The sequence below is a fragment of the Gekko japonicus genome, unplaced genomic scaffold (assembly GCF_001447785.1).
Source record: "Gekko japonicus isolate JY-2015 unplaced genomic scaffold, Gekko_japonicus_V1.1 scaffold256, whole genome shotgun sequence".
Classification (NCBI taxonomy): domain Eukaryota; kingdom Metazoa; phylum Chordata; class Lepidosauria; order Squamata; family Gekkonidae; genus Gekko; species Gekko japonicus.
In genome coordinates, this window is record NW_015161412.1 from 783,339 (window position 1) to 802,701 (window position 19,363).

At 43.4% G+C, this 19,363-nt stretch overlaps 1 protein-coding gene across 1 annotated transcript in view; it reads left to right on the forward strand.

The window, feature by feature from the left end:
* Positions 1-19,363, forward strand: part of SLC24A4 (solute carrier family 24 (sodium/potassium/calcium exchanger), member 4) — a 172,513-nt gene that overhangs the window by 106,294 nt on the left and 46,856 nt on the right. Inside the window, exon 3 of the mRNA XM_015427138.1 lies at positions 18,768-18,844. Within this exon, the coding sequence (XP_015282624.1) occupies positions 18,768-18,844 (77 nt within the window). The remainder of the gene's footprint in view (positions 1-18,767; positions 18,845-19,363) is intronic.

Here is a 19,363-nt window from a genome sequence, read left to right on the forward strand (position 1 = left end):
ATTTGCTGTGGTAATATTGACTGTTCAGTAAAAATGTCTAGGTAATACTCAAAAGATTGAAAGTTGGTCTCATTTAATTCACTATATGTATTTAATTAATCTTCTAAATAACAACATTAAGTTGACCTATTGCTGACATTGCCTTAAACTGATAAATTGCAGCTGCTGGACAGGAATGCTGGAATTGAGAAGCTAGAGATCTGACTCCAGTTGCTGGGTCTCCACAGACAATTGCAAGGTAGCCTCAGGAATGCAGGTGATATACCCGTTACTCCATGTGAATTAGTAGTCAAAAAGTAGAGATAAATGATAGCAAAAGGCATGTGTAAAGGATTTTTCCTCACCTCTAACTTCAGGCTGCAGTTGATCATTCCATCACCACAACCCAGACTTCTTTTCTTGTGCTCTTTTGGTTGTGTGGCTGCACATGGCATGAAGAAATCTTTTAGAAGGTCCTTTCCTGTGGCTTGAGGCTGCAGCTCATTCGTCTCCAAGGCACTTGTGATATATTCTATACTTTCTTTCAACTTCTGCTCATTCTTTTCCCAGTACCCTTTTCAAACCTGAAGCTCTTCCTCCAGCTTTTCACCTTTATCGTTGCTGACAGGCCTCTAGAGTAACAAAACCTCTTGGCTTTTGCATTCTGTCTGATCTGAGCCATTAGCTGTTGGAACCAATTTGTCATTCCTCCCTAAACCAGATATAAGACAGCAAGCTAGATTATAAGGGCCTACCAAAGGCACGGTGGGTTGTATTTCTCCAATCAGGTTCTTAATTATTATTGTGAATCTGTTGGCTGATCATTATGAATGAATGTATCACAATGGAGACAGAGCTAAGACTTTTGATAAAAGAAAATGAGTGCTCTTTAGTAGCTGTAGATGTTTCCTCAATAGGAATAATTCCAGAGGAGTAGCTGCATTAATCTGTTGCAACAGAAATAAATAGGAGTCTTGTGGCACCTTGGAAGGCCTAACAAGTCTTTATTCTAGCATAGACTTGCATGGACCAGAGCCTGCTTCATCAGGTGCTTCTGTGGTTTTGTGCAATACTTGACATCCTGGCTTATTCCCTATCAGTACCCTCATAGCAGACCCAGCTTGACCCACAATTATGTAGATTCAATTTAGGGTCTCATAATCTCTAAATCAAAATAAACAGTTTTACATAATGCCATGGAACATCTTTAACTTGATGTAATTTAGGACCTCAGAGCGTCTTTCTCTGGACCTGCCTCACACACTGCCCAAATGCTTGGCCAGAATGATTCAACCAGCATTTTTTGAGGCAAATCAGAATGTGTCTATGAGTTGCATTCTGGTTTCATGAACTGACTAAGATTTGGCATTATGTCTAAACTGCATTACCAGATGTTCTCAAGGTAAGATTTGTAAACTTGTGAATATGAATATGATAGGTCCAGGTTTATGGAAGGAAATGAATAGTGCATGACCAGAAGTTTGGGTTCGAAATGAAGATGCAACACAGCTCCAAAGCTGGCCTAGAAAGGAAAATGAAGTCTCTAAAAAATTACAATAATCAGAGACAGTTTATTGAGGAGAATCAGGTCTCCAGGCAACCCATTGGAGCAGTACTTTAGTATGTAGCACAAAACACTGCGCAGTCCATCAATACTAGTGTATTCTGGAACCCACCCAGTAGTTACCCCCCATGAAACAGTGAGTACCTTACAGAACAGGGGAGGGGGGAATGAGGAACAAATATGCAGAGGAGGGAAGAGAGTCAGAGGAGGTGGGAATATTATTTATCCTACTCTTTGTGGGGGAATTATTTGGGGTGGTTTGTTCAATTGATCCTCAGACAGGTATGCCAGCTGTTGTTTGGAGGGAGGGCCAGGGAAGGGCACTTGGCATAAAAGATGGGAGGAGCCAAGCAAAAGCTCCAAAGTAATTCCAGTCAATAAATCCAGAGACAGCCAGTGTGTGATGGACATGTCACAACCCAGAGCACAAGGGCAGGAAACTTGGCCCTGGGAAGGGGCCCTAGCTGAAAACAAAAATTGACTTTAACAGGCTTACCAGGAGGATGGAGAAAGCCTGAGAGAGTTAGAATTAGCTTTTGGCTGGTATAGAAGTAAGTGTTAGGAAGATCAGAGGCCTGCCTTTCCTCCAATAGGAGAAGGAGATATGTAGATACGAAATTGGATATCGGGAAAGAGGTTTGATTCATCCATTTGAAGGAGGACTTTGTGCACAGGAACCTTTGATATGAAGGGCAGCCTTTGCCTCAACTGTATTTCTGAGTACTTGATTGGGTCAAAATGCACTCCTTGTGCCTTGGTCTTGAAGGGGGGCTGGATCTCCTTCTCTTACCTCCTTTGCAGATGAGCCAGCCATTTTCGCTCCGAGGCAGTGGCTCAGATTTGGTTAGCCAGAGTGGTTAGTCTCAGCCTCACATTCCTTTTGCCAGCCCACCTCCATTCTTGCCTAGTGATTTCTGTAAAATTTAGTAGACCATCTGGATGTGGCAGAGGTAGTTGGGCCAAGTATTAGTCAAAATGGTTGGGAGTGATGCCAACAAAATGGAGGCATATTAATCTTGGCAGCAAGTGAGAAAATGTTCCTTTGAAAGAGAACATGTTCTGATACGAAGGAGGCAGTTGTGAGGTTTATTTATGTATTTAGAACATTTTAATGCAGCCTCTCCAGGAACCTGCCCGATGCAGCTAATGAAAGAAAAATAACAACAACAGAGCATTAAAAGATGTTAATAAAAATCCTAAAGAAGCCAAGCATGGATCCAGAAGGTCTTAAGGTTTGGCCTGTTGTATATAACCACAGTGCAGTCAAGATGTTTGAACAGGTGGTAGACGTCGTGCCGTTTCAGACTTTCTCAGTGGAGATGGATTTTCTGGATCGATTTCAATCCCATTTCCAAGCTGGTTTAAGAACCAAATCTTTTTTGATTACTTTTGCTGTGTGAGAGGAAAGTACAACCCTTTTGATTCTCCTGGACCTCCTAGTGGTTTTTGAGCCATTGACCACTCAGTCTTTATGGATGGTCTGTCTGGTATGGGTATTGGGGGCACTGTCCTCCGTGCTTCTGTTTCTGCCTGACTGATCAAGAGGTGATGCAGGTATAAAACTGCCTGCTCCCTTGACACTTGTTCTGTTGTTTCTTGCAGTATTTCCACCATGTCTGTCATGCCTTTTAACATCAGCATGAAATTTGTCTGGGTATTTGGAATGAAGTGTCATAAATATGAGGCTGACATTGAACTCTGTTTCTCCTTTTCAGCTTACTCCGGTAGATAGCAATTGTTTCTCCTTTTCAACTAAGTGCAGTTGATAACGTATTTAGAGGTGGTATTAGAGCAGTGGAGGGCAAATAAATTGAATCTCTATCCAGACAAGACTGAAGTGTTTTGATAGATATATAGCCAGTCAGAGAGTGAAGTGTCAATCTTGATGCGGTAGCACTTGCCCTGAAAAAGCAGATTTGCCATCGAGGAGATACTGTTATATCTGTTTCTAGCAGCTGATGCTCAGTTCTCATCTGTGGCATGTAGCACCTTTAACCATCCTCAGCTGGAAGAGCATGTTTTGGCCACAGTTATCCCTGCATTGATCATATCCTGATAGCTGCATGTAGGTGGAACTGCCTCTAAGGACTGTTTGGAAACTTCACTTGGTTCAGAATGCAACTGTGAGGTTGCTGATTGGGACAGGGTACTGTGAACATATCTCTGTATCTCACCAGTACTGAAAGAATGATAATGTCTTCCAGTATATTTCTGGACATAATTTAAATCCCTAATCAGTGTGGGGGCCAGGGTATCTGGTTCTGCTGAGTCTCAGGAGAAAAGCAAGATATAAATATCTTAAATAAATATCTGTAGCCCTGCCTTCTTCCATAAGCACCTGTCCAGCCATCAAGAATGTCAGTGGGGAGTTAAAATGAGGTGGATTAAAATACCCCAAACAGAAAACAGCTGGCTGGCTTGTGCAGTCACCTGCCCCGGAGCCCATGCTGTCAGTGGCCAGGAGTCGAGGAATGGAGGCCTCTTCTTCCCCCATCAGACACTGAGGCTGCTATGTTGGAAGTGGACATGTGGCATAATGGTTAGAGTTTCAGACGCAATCTGAGTGACCCAGGATCAAATCCCAACTGTACTGTCAAAGCTTACTGAGTGACCTTAAGCCAGTCACACACTCTTGGCCTAAGCCTACCTCACAGGTTTGTTATAAGGATAAAATGGAGGAAAGGAGAAGAATATATGCTGCTTTGGGTCCCCGTGGTAGAAAAAGGTGGGGTGTAAATGAAGTAAATGTATAATACATATAGCTGAAGATGGGGAGCATATAAAAGGTGAGAGGGAAGGAGAGGGGAGGGGAAGAGAGAAGGAAGTATGGAAGGGTGAAGATATGGGAGCTACCAGGAGGAGAGAAAGAGGACATAGCATGGATAGAGGGATACAGGGGAAAGTGAGGTGCCTGCTGCAAGTCCCTGTGGTTTCGCCACCATGCAATTGGGCCAGACTGGCAGGCAGCAGCCCACAACTCAGCCACCATTTTCCAGGGAAAGTGTGCAAAGGGGAGGGAAGGAGGGAAAGCTGAAGACAGGCAGATAAAGGTAAGTAGACTGGTGGGTGGAAAGGAGAGGTAAAGCAGGAAAAGGGGAGATACTATTTGGGCTTTCATGGAAGGAAAAGAGGGAATCATGGTGGGGTGAGATCCCCCACCCGCAAGACCTTGTGGGCCACCTACTTGAAAGTATCTAAATAAATATAGTTTGTTGAGAAGAAGTCCTGAGAGGTTGGAAAGTAGGGACAGGGAGCCTAGATATATGGTGGCTGAAGGCACAGAACACTAGAGAAACAGGGAGAAAAGTGAGGTAAATAAATATTTTTATTGTCAGTCTGTCATTTCGCATGTTATGCTGTGAGGGAGTATAAAATATTTTAAATACATTTGCTTTTTAAAAAAATTAGTAAGTATCAGCAATCCCACTTGAACCGCAGGGCAGATTCACAGTTGCCTTTTGAATGCCTGCTGAAACATAACATTACATACCCATAGTATGCATTTGCAACAGTTCCTCGTCATGACTGGTACTGTGGTAGATGCAAACCATGCCAACCCCCCAAAAAAAACATTTACCCTTTTGTTAGAATATGTACTTCCATCCTGCCACTTCTTCAAGGATGATCCCATAAGGTAGATCCTAGATCCTTGTTAAATCTAGCAACTTGTGAAGATGACACATTTATATGTGCCCAAATGAATCATTCCAGAAGGCTTCTGTTATCAGTGTGCTTGCAAACCATTCTGCTGCAAGACTAGTAAAAATGTCTTCACTTGTTTTTACTGTCTCAGCAGCTTGTTATTTCACAGACAAATTCCTTTTTTTAAAAAAGAATCTCCTAGGGTTTTTATAAAGTCTAGCATATTCACAATAGTATATATAGAACCCACCTGACTTAGAATATCTTTAATGTTTGTTCTTCAGCTTCCCTGGTGGGATTCAAACAGTTGCCATTTCTTCCTTGTTAAAGAGCTTTCTTCAGTACTAAAAACTCCCCCCTCCCCGTTTTGGAATGCAGTCTTCTGAGACTTCCGCAACAGTTCCCTGTTTTCTTCTGTATGGTTACCTAGAAAAATATTTAGAAATGTGCCTATACCTCCCTGTCCTCGAGTATACAAATGTGCCCCCTTTCAGTCTCTCAGGAGCAGCACAATCCCATGGAAGTGAGTGTACTTATAGCTTGGAAACAACTTTTCCTTCTCAGTTGCCGCTTGGGAATTTCCACAGGGAAACTTCCCAGGCCTTGGTCTATGCCGTATCATAGCAATGTAGTTAAAACAACAGACAAGTAGAACCAGAACTGGGGCATAAATCAGTTGCCTTGTAACTCTTGTCTGATAATAAACACAGTTAAAATAGCAATTCTTAAAACCTATTAACACAATTTTAATTGTGTATTGTCTAACTGCCTTACTTTAGTGTGTAGATATGTTTCCTTTCCCTCTAGAAATAAATATAAAATGCTAGCCCTGGTCAAATTTGGAGGAGGTCCCCCCCCCCCTTTTAAATCTGTTGTAGAATTTTAAGAATGTGCAGAACTTCCAGTATATATTTGGGGATCTTTGTTCAGTGCTGAGTCCATATCTGAACGTCTTACAATGTCTTTAAATACAAGTTCCATAAGGGACACAAAACTGGTCTGTAAGAGCCTAAAATGTAAATATATATATATTTACATATGAATATTCTCCAGATGTTTCATACTCACAAAGCATGTACATGGCGGAAATGGGAGGAATGGGAGCCAGACACCAGATATCTCTACTTTGGATCACCCTAACATTCTTCTAAGTCTGCAGTCCTGTGTAGATGTGCTCTTTCAGTAGGGTTGCCAGCTCCGGGTTGGGAAGTGCCTGCAGATTCCTGAGGAGACTGAGGTTTTTGGGCAGGAGGGGGGACTTCAGTGGGGCATAATGCCACAGAGCCCACCTTCCAAAGCAGCCATTGTCTCCAGATGAACTGATCTCTGGTCCCTGGAGATCTGTTGTAATCGTGGGAGATCTCCAGTCACTATCTGGATGTTGGCAAACCTCTTTCAAGCTTACTTTCAAGTAAACATGCACAGGACTGGAAGGAGGTCTCTTAGTCTTCTACAATCGCTTTTGACAGTACAGAAGAAAACCAATTCCCAGTTCATCTAATGATCTGGACATTTATTGACAGTGGAATTACTGCAGTCTGCCCTCCTCAGATTAGTTCATATTTATTCTTGTTATCTGTGCCAGAAAAAGAATATAGAATAGAAAAAAACATAGAGTAAGTTAAAAATGCTGGGATCCAGCCCTGACCTGATAGCCAAGGCAAGCCTGATCTCGTCAGATCTCAGAGGCTAAGCAGGGCCGACCCTGGCAAGTACTTGGAAGGGCAACCTCCAAGGAATACCAGAGGTGGGATGCAGAGGCAGGCTAATCAAGCCACCTCTCTGAAAAATGTCCAGGCCCCCAGCAGCAGTTGCCAGAAGTCAACCATGACTTCCAGGCAAGTATACACACACTCAAAGACACACACACACAGTTTAAAAAATTCTGGGATCCTACCATTTTTGAATGAATAGGAGTTGTCAATGCTCCCTCTAAGCTGTGGAGTCTTGTGAGCAAAAATTCTACTTTGTGAGCTACTGGCATTAAAGTTGTGAATGAGCAATTTGGCTGCTGCATAAATTAGTTTGCTTTGGAGCCATCCTTCCTGAGCTAAGGCAAAAATGTGTGAGCCAAAGGCTAAAAAACTGAGCCAGCTCACACTAACTCATCTTAGAGGGAACTTGTCATGTGGGGATGTCACATAAATGTTCCATGTAACAACAACAGCAAAAAAAACCCTTTCTGCACCTAGAAAACTAGAACATTTCGGCAAGTATTAAACCCTACTTTCTGTGTGCTAGTTTTCCATGGGTGGGGAGTACCTGGTGTGGGGGAACATCTACTCATTTGATCCCCCCCCTGAATGTTGAAATGGTACAATCCCAGGAAGAGAACACCATGTTGATTCTCCTGAATATGGGAAAGTGGTTCCCTAAACAGTTCACATACTCCCTTCAGCTAGGAGAGTCAAGGGACACCTCACATTGGTGGTTTCTAACATTTTCACATTCAGACTAGTGTTTGGTTTCTTTTAATGAATTCTCAAGCCAGCTAGATAAAAGGCTGGAAGGAATACCTCCTAGTCTCCCTTATTTGTTTTTCAGTGTGGAATCTTTGTGATAGTTGTAATAATCTGGAGGTGGTTGTATCCCAAAGGCCTGATTTAGAACACCACACAGTTATAAACAGAAGCAAAGGTTATAAGGTTCCCTTGTTGTTGTTCCAGTCCACAACAAGTCCTGGAACAGATCAACATGTGGCCAGTTCAGGGTGGTATACAGCATTGACCAGGATCAAAGGAACAGAGTAGTCATAATACCACAGTGGTCTTAACTTGACTGCCAGCCAGTGTTCCCTCTAAGCTGAGTTAGTGTGAGCTAGCTCACAGATTTTTAGCCTCTGGCGCACACATTCCTGTCTTAGCTCAGGAAGGATGGCTCCAGAGCAAACTAATTTATGCAGTAGCCAAATCGCCTGCTCATAACTTTAATGCCGGTAGCTCAGAAAGTAGAATTTTTGCTCACAGGACTCCACAGCTTAGAGGGAGCATTGCTGCTAGCATCATTTCTTTTGGCGAAGGTGTTCTGGTTTTGTTTGTTTGTTTTTGGCTGTCAAATCGCAGCCAACATATGGTGACCCCATATTGTTTTCAAGGCTAGAGATGTTCAGAAGTAGTTTTCTATTGCTTGCCTCTGTAACAACCCTCGTCTTCCTTGTTAGTCTTCCATCCAAATACTAACCAGGGCTGACCCTGCTTAGCTTTGGGCTAGCCTGGGCTGTCCTGGTCAGTGTGGAGAAGTATTATATGGAGCAGAGGTCCATCAGTGGCTATTAGCCACAAGGTATAGATAGGGGCTCTGGGGCAAGTGATGCTCTGTCTTCTTGGTGCTTGGGGTGGGGTCAACAGTGGGAGGGCTTCTAATGTCCTGGCCCCACTGGTGGACCTCCTGATGGCACCTGGTATTTCTGGCCACTGTGTGACACAGAGTATTGGACTAGATGGGCCTGATCCAACATTGGCGTCTCTTGTGTTCTTGTGTGTTCTCGTGTATTTAACCAGTCGAAAATGTCTACAATACTTTGTCTTTGAGAAATTTAGGTACAATGAATTTTTGTGTACCACTCTTTCATGAAGTGTGGTTTTTGAAGTTTCTCGGTAAGCTGAGAAGACCCTCCAAAAGTGGCCTCTGTTAGTTTCACACCAATTGGTTACTAAGCAGATGCTAATTTGCTGTGATGAGATTGGCATACCCCATGCATGGAACCACTGTGCAAAGTGACATGAATGAACCATCTGTCTTGTAACAGAAAGGGAAGTAGTCCAGTGATAGATACATTCTTTGAAGATCTGGGACTGTTGTGATAAAAACAAAGAGATGGAAACAACCCAAATATCTTTGCATTAGTGTTTGGACTGACACATACCTATAGAATTGCACACAAAACCCTGTTCACACAAAGTTGCCTCTCTGATAAACTACATCATTCTGAATGTTTTTGAGCAACCAGCTGCAGCGTTTGGATTGTCACTGATTTTTACCTGGCGTTCCAGTGTTTCGAAAAAGACCTATCATTTTCCAAACGTCTATTTTCCTACAAGTAACAAGAAGTGTTTTGGAGAAAGGGAGCCACTGTACTACAGTGGTTAAGTGACTAAGCCGTGCACGCAGAACATTTGGATTCAAATCTAATCATTGCCACACATTTATGGTGTATAACCAGGAGAAGCAAAGGCCCAGAAAATTTTTTTGGGGAAAACAATTCCTTCTTTTTATCCCAAAGAGTTCCCCTCCTATTTTTCTATTAAGTTTGGGGATGCAAGCAAGCGAGAATGTTAAACAAAGTATGATCTCAGCATTTGTGCAGAATTCAACTCTGTTCCTCCCCATTCCCTGGACAGAGCTTCTACTGAGTAAGTTGAAATTTAACTCTGTCTGACAACTCCCACCCCACCATCAATCTGTGAATTACTCTTTTCTACTGCTACAGACAGACTAACACGGCTACCCATCTTGATCTATGAATTACTCTATACAAGAAATCAACTTCCTGGACACTATAGTACGGATACATGAGGGAAACATAAGTACCACATTATACTGGAAACCGACCAATCCACAAACATATCTGCATGCCTCCAGCTACCACCACAGCCACATCAAACAATCATTGTGTATAGCCAAGCCCTGTGCTATAGTCACATCTGCTCCAACCCCTCAGACAGAGATACTCACTTGAAGGATCTGCAACAGGCATTTTTGCAATTACAATATCCTCCTGATATGGTGAGAAAGATTATTTGAAAGGCCAGAATGATACCCAGGGACAGCTTGCTACAAGACAAGCCCCAAGGAGAATAACAACAGAACACCACTGGTAGTCACCTACAACTCACAGCTCAAGCCAGTTCAGCCCATTATTAATGACCTACAACCCAAGCTGGATAGTAACACTTCCCTCACACAGGCACTGGGTGGGGGGGTGACCTTTTCTTGCTTACAAACAGCCTGCTAACCTAAAACAACTTCTCACCTGCTACTTAACTACTTAACAGTAACATAGACTCTGGTACCAAGGCCTGCCACAGATCAAGATGAAACTTTGCCCTCATCATCCCACACCATCAGTGGACCCAGCAACATCAACTATACCATCATACTCCTGCTCATCCTCTAATGTGATTTATGCCATCCTGTGTCAGCAATGCCTTTCCACCCTCTACATTGGACAAACAGGCCAGTCCCTTCGACAAAGAATGAATGGACATAAGCCTGACATCAGAAACCACAACATTCAAAAACCAGTGGGGGGACATTTTAGCCTTTTAGGATATTCAGTTGCTGACCTAAAAGTGGCAGTTATCTTACAAAGGAATTTCAAAGGGAGATTAGAAAGAGAGACTGCTGAATTGCAACTGATAATGAAGCTCAAGACAATGCATCCACCTGGACTAAATCGAGACCTAGGTTTCCTGTCTCATTGCCAATGCTGATTTCTCCACACCTGCTACCTCTCTGCATATCACACCCAATCCGATCGTGCCTGCTATTGTTATTTGCCTGCTAATGTCATTTGGCATCTGAAATCACTCCACTTTCTAATATATAGGACAGATGGGCTCCCATTCCAGCTGTATCTGAAGAAGTGAGCAGTGACTCACAAAAGCTCATACCCTACCACAAATTTTGTTAGTTTTTAAGGTACTACTGGATTCTTACTCTTTTCTACTGATACAGACAAACCAATGTGGCTACTCAATTCTAATGCTGATAAAAGGTGGCCTCTTCTTGGGGGAAGGGGATGAGGCCCCTGGCACTGAAGGCTTTATATTCATGCTTTTACCTTTAAATGTATTAATGTATGACTAACTTTACAATTGCTTTAACAGTTTCTATCAAGTAATTACCTATAAACCCACGTTTTAAACCAGGAATTAGTGCTGTATTTTATTTTAGGCTAATCCTGACTTTTCACAAAATAAGTTTTCATGATAATTTCATAGTGAGCGAGTGATGTTGGAATGTGTTTCTTTAATACACCTTCCTTTCACATGCAGATATTTAAATGGATTTAACAGTCTGTAGTCTGTTTGCTTTATAAACTGCTACTTGCCATGACAAAGATAATCGTATTTGTCAGCCTTCTCTTGGTTGAGCCAAGCAAATTGAATTAATATAACTGCAGAGATTAAATGTTTTAGCAATTTGCAGTGGCTTGCAGGATCAAGGAAAGGGAAAGCAAGAAGGCTTCTATGAGCAAGACACTTAACGTTCTGTCCTGCCATATGGTGCGCTGCTTGTGAAAGAGAGTTTGAGTTTTGGCTTCTCATCAAATCAAATTGATAACTCAAATCCCTCCCCCCCCAAAAAAAACATGTTGATGCTGTTTCATCCCAGGTTCCTTTGCAATCAGTTCTGGTTGTCTTAGCAGTCGAGTCAATTCGACCTGGGTGGTGAATGGCTTCCAGAGGAGCTGCTTTTAATACTCTTCTTTTAGTACCAATCCTGGTCTTGTACTGCTTTGAATTCATTGGTCTGTAATTCATTTCTTGAAACATTCATTGGCGATTAGAGGCAGAAAGCTGTTGATATGCAATCTGCCATCCATAAATAACTCAAAAAGAAAAGGATAGCTATTTGGAAATCTTGGAAGCTAGATTCATGTGTTGGTCTGAAGCAGCAGAACAAAGTTTGAGTCCAGTGACACCTTTAAGATCAACAAAGTTTTATTCAAGGTATACGCTTTCATGTGCAAGCGCACTTCCTCAGATATTTTACCTTTATCTTGGAGGCTAAGCAGGATCAGTCCTGGTTAGTACTTGGATGGGAGACCACCAGAGTCGCTAATGCACAGGCAGGCAATGGCAAACCACCTCTGTTCGTCTCTTGCCTTGAAAACCCTTGAGGTCACCGTAGGTCTACAGTAACTTGATGGCAAAAAAACCCCCAGCACATGGGCCACAACCTGAAGTAGGTGAAATCAGAAAGTCCATACTTTGCACCAGGGCAGAGGAAGGGGGAGAAACAAATTTCAGTGTTAGCATGGCAAACCATCTTCAGAAGTTCACTCTTGCTATGTTATCATAATTATTTATTTACTCTACTTATATCCTTCCTTTCTCCCCAAAACCATCAACATTATTCTCATCTCCTCCATTTTATCCTCACAACAGCCCTGTGGGGTAGGATAGGCTGAGAGTTTGTGACTGGCCCAAGGTCACACAGCAGGCTTCCATGACCCAGTGGGGATTTGAAACCTGGGTCTCGGGGGGGGGGGGGGGACAGATCTCTTGCTATATTCCACCTTCTCCCTGCCAGGGAAAGGGTGAGGGGTGTTCTCTGCCTTGGAGTCAGAGATTTGGAGCAGCAGAACACAGAACCAGGTTAGGAAAAAAGTGTTTAAATTCAGTCTACATAAGAAGAGGAAGCAGAGATCGGGTTTATACCCTGTCCTTCACTACCTGAAGGATTCTCAGAGCGGCTTACAATTCCCTTCCCCTGTGAGGTAGGTGGGGCTGAGAGAGTTCTCCTGACAACTGCCCTTGAGAGAACAGCTCTGAAAGAACTTATGACTGGCCCAAGGTCACACCAGCAGCTGCATGTGGAGGAGTGGGGAAATCAAACCCGGTTCTCCCAGACTAGGATCCACGCTCCTAACCACTACACCAAACTGGCTGTCTAAATGCCCCCTCTGGCAGATATTCATGCAAAGACCTCAGTGTAGAAATCAGCCCTCTTCCTGCATACTGAGCGCCCTGGCTGGGGGGAGGAGTATCCAGAGACTCTGCAAAGCTCCAAGCCCCCCTCCCCACATATCATCTGCCACAATGACAAGTGTGTTCGTAAATGTAGCTTTGAGCCCAGAATTAATCCCCTTAAAGTAACAATATATATCCATAGGATTTTGGAGGGAATAAAGACTTGCATTATGAAGGTCTGGGAGTAGAGTTGCCAGGTCCCTCAAAGACAACGGCAGGAAGATGGGGGGGGGCATTCCAGGAGGTGGAAGTGTCCTCGTGCAATGTCCCCGCGTCACCTGTAAGTGTCGTAGGCACATCGGTGATGTCGGGGGTGATGCTCCTGTTTTTGGGCAAAACTCCGTGATAGAATCGTCCTCAAACCGTAGAGGTTTGCCCAAAAACCAGAGCATCCCCCCCCAACATCACCGACATGCCTATGACACTTCTGGGTGATGCGGGCATGTCTCATTTATTTCCGGTGATGTTGCTTTGCAAGGGGGGGGGAGTTTCCTCCTGCCAGAGGAGCCCACAAAATCAGGGGATTCCCCCAGTCCCAACTGGGGAATGGCAACCCAAGCCAGGAGCCAGTTAATAAAGTGTCTGGATAGGTGTTCTTTCTCTTTTTGTGGCAATAAACACTGTCTTGCTGGAGCTTCCTGCCTTTGGCATCACTTGTTGTTTCAAAGTGTGTACTTTCTGTCTTCTTAAAAATACTCTTGATCTTTTAACAGAGTTAACAACTTTATTTGAATAATTTATTTACAGAGCTCTTTCAGCCTGGCCCTACCCTCCCTCTGCTAAGGGTCTCCTGCAGAGAAATAGGCAGTAGCTACTACTCTTGCCAAATTCCTGGTTCTTCACAACATAATCAGTTTCCCCCCTGCTCCATAGGGTTGCCAACATCCAGGAGGGGCCTGGAGAGCTCTCGAAATTACAACTGATCTTCAGACTATAGAGATTAGTTCCCCTAGAGAAAATGGCTGCTCTGGAGGGTGGACTCTATAGCATTCTACCCAACTGAGCTCCCTCACCAAACCCTTCCTTTCCCAGGCTGTACCACCAAATCTCCAGGAATTTCCCAAACTGGAGTTGGCAACACTACTCCCCCATATCACTACATTTATTGCCAAGCAACCCTGCTAGTTAACAATAAGAGGGGATGGATGTATCCTGCCTACTCTGAAACAATTGAATGGCATGCGCACCACGGAGAAATGCACCACAGAAATAATGCCTGTGTAGTTGCAAGTGACTTTAGGTAGCTTTTTTGACTTTGTAATATTGGTTTTAGATCATGTGAAGCCATTCTGGCCTCTGGAAAAATTGACAAAAGCCACGAACGATTAGTGCATGCTTAACGGCCATTTTATGGATTATCCTCTTCTGCATCCCAGAAGATTAATAACATCACTTTTGCTCCAGAATAAATATGTAGCATGTCCTAAGTATTGCAGTGCCACAGACATTCGTCCCATAACAATGGGGAAGGTGTGAGCAAATTACTGGTAGCTTGCTTGTGACTTTCAGCATCCCTCTCTTGGATACCTTTTGAAGTGGCTTCAGAGGTGACGAGGCATGCAGGAAACTCAAGAAGGATGACCTGCCTCATGCTTCCTCTTTCCTCCATAGCCTCCAAAATCAACCTTTTGCATCGCCCTTCAAGGGGAAACAAGTAATCTTCCCTTGCATCTCAGAACATCTATAAAAATGTTATAGCTTGGATCCTAAGCCTTATTTCTGCTCGCACAGAGCCTTTTTCGTTGTGGTGCTGTCTTCCTTGGCAGAGGGCCTTCTTCCAGCTTTAGGCACTTCTGTTCATACATGACTTCCAATGAGCTGAAAAGTACACAGCAGTAGAGGAATGCGGTCCACAGTGGAAGATAACCTCCTCAATAGATGAAGGGCACATGTGAAAAGAAAGCTTAGGATCCCAGCTTTAGTACTCTGCGGCTTATCATGAATGTTACTCAGAGGGCTTGCAATGGCCTTGTAGTCAGAATCAGTAGCATCCTGTTGTCGAACAGATGTAGATGGCACATCTCTTTTGCCTAATGAAAGTTATGGCTAAATGTCAAAATTCACGATTTCATCTTATTGAAGGGAGATCTTAATGGCAAGGCCTGTTGAGGAATGCGAAATATCTAGTAAAAGTCAGGATGAGACCAGTGAGTGCCATTAGGCTAGTCTAAGGATACTAACACTGCACTGTTTTGGAGAGAAGGGAGTATCCGGTTATGTGACGTCTTATTTGTCCATGCTTTCTCAGGTCTCTGGTCTATTTGGGTAATTCTTCTCTACCTGACTAAGATCCACCATATGCTGGCATGATAATATCGTAAAATCATGACCTGAAAAATCTGCTTTCTTCCTTCTTTTTTATTTACATCTGGCCTGATAAAGAATTCTGCTGAACTCAAAAGCTTAAACGCTGTTATGCCATCATTGGGTTGGTCCCAAATGAATGGTATTACATGGATTGTATTCTTGACTTTTACTTTTAGATTGGCACAGCTATTTGGCTATTAGTATGAGTAAGGCCAATCTCCAATTACTTTCTTAGCAAGCTGTCAGCAAGAGTTCTACATGGGGTTACCTGATCAGAATGTAAAAACAAGTAAGATATCTTTCCAAGGGGACTGCAGAATTCTACAGTGTTCTATGTTCTGTGGGACTGTGAAGTTCTGGAATAAAAGCAAGGGGATGTGTACTTCTCCCCCCCCCCCCCCCCCCCCCCCCATTAAAATTTATTGTCATGCTGTCTGTGCAGTCCCACAGTGGAACTGCATATGTGTGGGATGTTCCAGAGCTCCTTGGAGCATGAGGTGCCTCTCTCCCTCCTCAAAGTTTCCCTCACACACACCTCTGGATCCTGTGAAGAGGGAGGAACTTGCCCCTGTCCCTCAGTCCTGTCTTTTGCCACTGTAATGTGGTATAATGCTATAGAGCAGGGGTGGCCAAACTTGCTTAACGTAAGAGCCACATAGAATAAATGTCAGATGTTCGAGAGCTACAAGACATGAACAAATATTACACACATTTTTAATGGAAACAAAAGGGGTAAAAACAGATATTGATAATGATATTTATTTGTTTGCTAATGATTTTTTTTGTCTAAGAGAGAGAGAGAGGTGAAAGAAAGAGGAGAGAGAGAAAGAAAGAAAGAAAATAAATGGAGGACGGTGGGGGAAGGAAGGAAGGAAGAGAGAGAGAGAGAGAAAAGGAAGGGAGAAAGAGAGAAAAAGAAAGAAAGGTGGAAAGAAAGCAAATGGGAGAAGGAGGAAGAAAGGGAGAAAGAGAGAAAAACAAAGCAAATATATGGGGAGGGGCTGCAGTGGTTCAGTGGTTAAGACGCTGAACTGCAGGCCAGAAGGTCGGTAGTTCAGCAGTTCAAGACCCGAGTGTTGCATGACGGAGTGAGCTCCCGTCTCTGTCCCTAGCTCCTGCCAACCTAACAGTTTGAAAACAAGAAATTGCAAGTAGATAAATAGGTACCACTTCGGTGGGAAGGTAACAACGTTCCATGCACCTCAGCATCTAGTCATGCCAGCCACATGACCATGGAAATGTCTTTGGACATTGAAACGGAGATGAGCACCGCACCCTAGAGTCGGATTTGACTGGCTTTTGAGCAAGGGAAACCTTTACCTTTAATTTAAGCTGACCATTGGTTAGTACTATCTGCTCTGACTGGCAATGGCTGTCCAGGTTCTCATGCAGAGATAAGTTCGAGCACCTAATACCTAAAGCTCCTTTTTGTGGAGATACTGGGGAATGACTCTGGGGCCTTAACTGGGGAATGACTCTGGGGCCTTATTAATGTAAAACAGGGGCTCTACCACTGATACACACAGTCCTTTACCAGAAGAGGTGAAGTGAAATGGTCGCAATTAAGTTCAAGGACTGCAGATAACTTCACTGTGTTTGAATTGAACCAGTGAGCCTAGAAGTGCTCTGTAGCAATAAAAATCTGTCCTGACTTGGCTGGCCAGTCTGATCCGATCTCATTAGATCACAGAAGTGAGGAGGAGGAGGGGGAGGAGGAGGAGTCACCCCTGAACAGCCATAAAACAGCCATAAATAGATGCAGAAGGTACCATAAAAACGGATGATCAAAGAAAGTGAAAGTGGCATGCAATGCAGAAGGTACCATAAAATCTGATGATCAAAGGGAGTGAAAGCAGCATGCAAGGCAGATGGAAATTTCTGTTCTGGGTTTGCTAAAACAACAGAGGGAAAAGCCAATGCAGAATCGCCCTTTATGATGATAGACTTTGTGCGTCTGTTGGGTGTGTGTTTTGGATGTATGTTAATCGAGTGTATCTTATTTCAGGCCAGAAATTGCTGACATAAATAGTAGTTAGAAAAGCTAATAACTTTTTTGTAGGTCAGTAATTTGAGCGTGCTTATTGTGTGGCAGAATTTGGGTTAAATGAGCCTGGGCCTTTTTGTTTTTCTATGCTATGGAGGTTTTGCTATAATTGACTTTGTTTTCTTGGTTCTGAAGTCCCATGAACCTTTGCTCTCTAAGCTACATGCCTAAGCTACAGCCTTGCCCTCCTAATGTACCTTTGCCCAAGTTCATATGCCTTCCAGAGCCTACATGTACCAGGCTCCTAGCCTAAACATTTGAGATTAGTAGGTGAGGCACCGTACTATCTAAGAACACACACACATATATCTGGGCAAAGGTTCATAACTGAGCAAGGAGTTCATACCATCAGTAAGGGGGTGGGGTCTGGTTTCTATCAAAGACCACCCTATTCCTGAGTGGCATCTGGCATTGAATCCTATAGGTGAGCAGAAGGGTAGAAGTTGGCTTTCTTTACACTGTCTGTGGCTGTTTCGCCAATACCTCTTGGGAAGGTCTTGGTGAATTGACAGGGAATGTTCCTTTTGGGGTTTCTTTTTTAGTGCACTATAATAAGTGTTGGATTCATTCGTTTTCTGTACTCTTTTTTATGAAGTTCAATAAATAGTATGTTCGTGTAAAGCCAACGGGGATGAATTCAGACTCCGGGCTGGTCTCACACTGACCCTTTGGACCCTGGGGGTTCTGGGTGCAGGTCCCTGATCCTTCCACAATTTGCAGGGCTGAATTTAACTGCTTACCCCCGGTGTTGTTTTATAGCCACGTTTGGAGGTCATCCCCTGTCACCTCTGACTAAGCTGTTCAGTCCAGTGTCACTACTCTGAACAGCTACAGAGGAGCGATTTGAAAATACCATCGTGGTATTCTCAGATGTGCTTATATTTGTAATGATGTCTGTGCTTGAATTACGGGGGATGGAGGAAGAGCCAATGGTTTTTAGACACTGGAGGGGCACAAATTATTGGCGCCTGTTGATCAAGGAATCCCCTATCCGAAATGGAAGTGAATCAGAGCCACCACCACTAGCTCTTGATCAGTTGTCCCTCATGCACAGTCCCAGGATAGCCGTTACCATTTTGATTTGTTCCAGCTATGTGAGTTCCCTGCCATTCTCCATCTCTTAAGGGCAGGTCTTCCAGCAAGAGCTGTCATTTACGCCTCCATATTTTGAGATGTTTGCTGAGGTCTGCACTGGCCCCTTCAGTCATGTGTTTTTGTTGAAGGGTTTCCCCTCACTCCTGAGGCCGCTTATGCATTATTCAGTTAGATATCTACTTAGAAACAGGTTTCTGCATGCATGCTGCTCCTTGGAGTATTGAGGCCACAGTCTCTACCTCAGGAATATTAATTGGATTGAGCTTTATTTGAGTTTACTAAGGGGTTTCCCCCCCAGAGAAACAGGGATGTGTAGCTATCTGCAGTGCCCTCAATTGACCCTGACCTTCTTTGACTATTTAAGCTGTTTTCCTCCGTATCAATTTTACTGTTTTGGTCTACCTCAGCCAACCTTTCCTGTTCATCGTTTGTCTTTCAGCCATTCATGAATTTCCAGATGATGTATTCAAAAACAAGGAGAGACAGCAAGGAGCCGTGCTGCTTCATATCATTGGTGTAAGTTATATGAATATGTTCACATTTCTACAGAATGTGTTGCTGCTGCTGCACAAAAAGCATAAGCCAGACCAATGTTCCCTCTAAGCTGTGGAGTCTTGTGAGCAAAAGTTCTACTTTGTGAGCTACTGGCATTAAAGTTGTGAGCGAGCCATTTGGCTACTGCATAAATTTGTCTGCTCTGGAGCCATCCTTCCTGAGCTAAGACAAAAATGTGTGAGCCAGAGGCTAAAAAACTGTGAGCTAGCTCACACTAACTCACCTTAGAGGGAACACTGAGCCAGACTTATTCCTCAACTTGGGTATTTTCACCTAACACATCCTAGGTTTGGTGTGAATAACAGTTTCCAAATGGAACTCTGCCTGAGTTGACAGAGCTGTCTGGTGCCTAACTAGCCAGATCTCAGGTCAAATTGGGCATTGTGCAGAAAACATGGCTGTTGCTAAGATCAGGAGCTACTACATATGTTCTCCCCCATTTTAGATTATGGCTAGTAGTATAAATCATGTAACATCTTA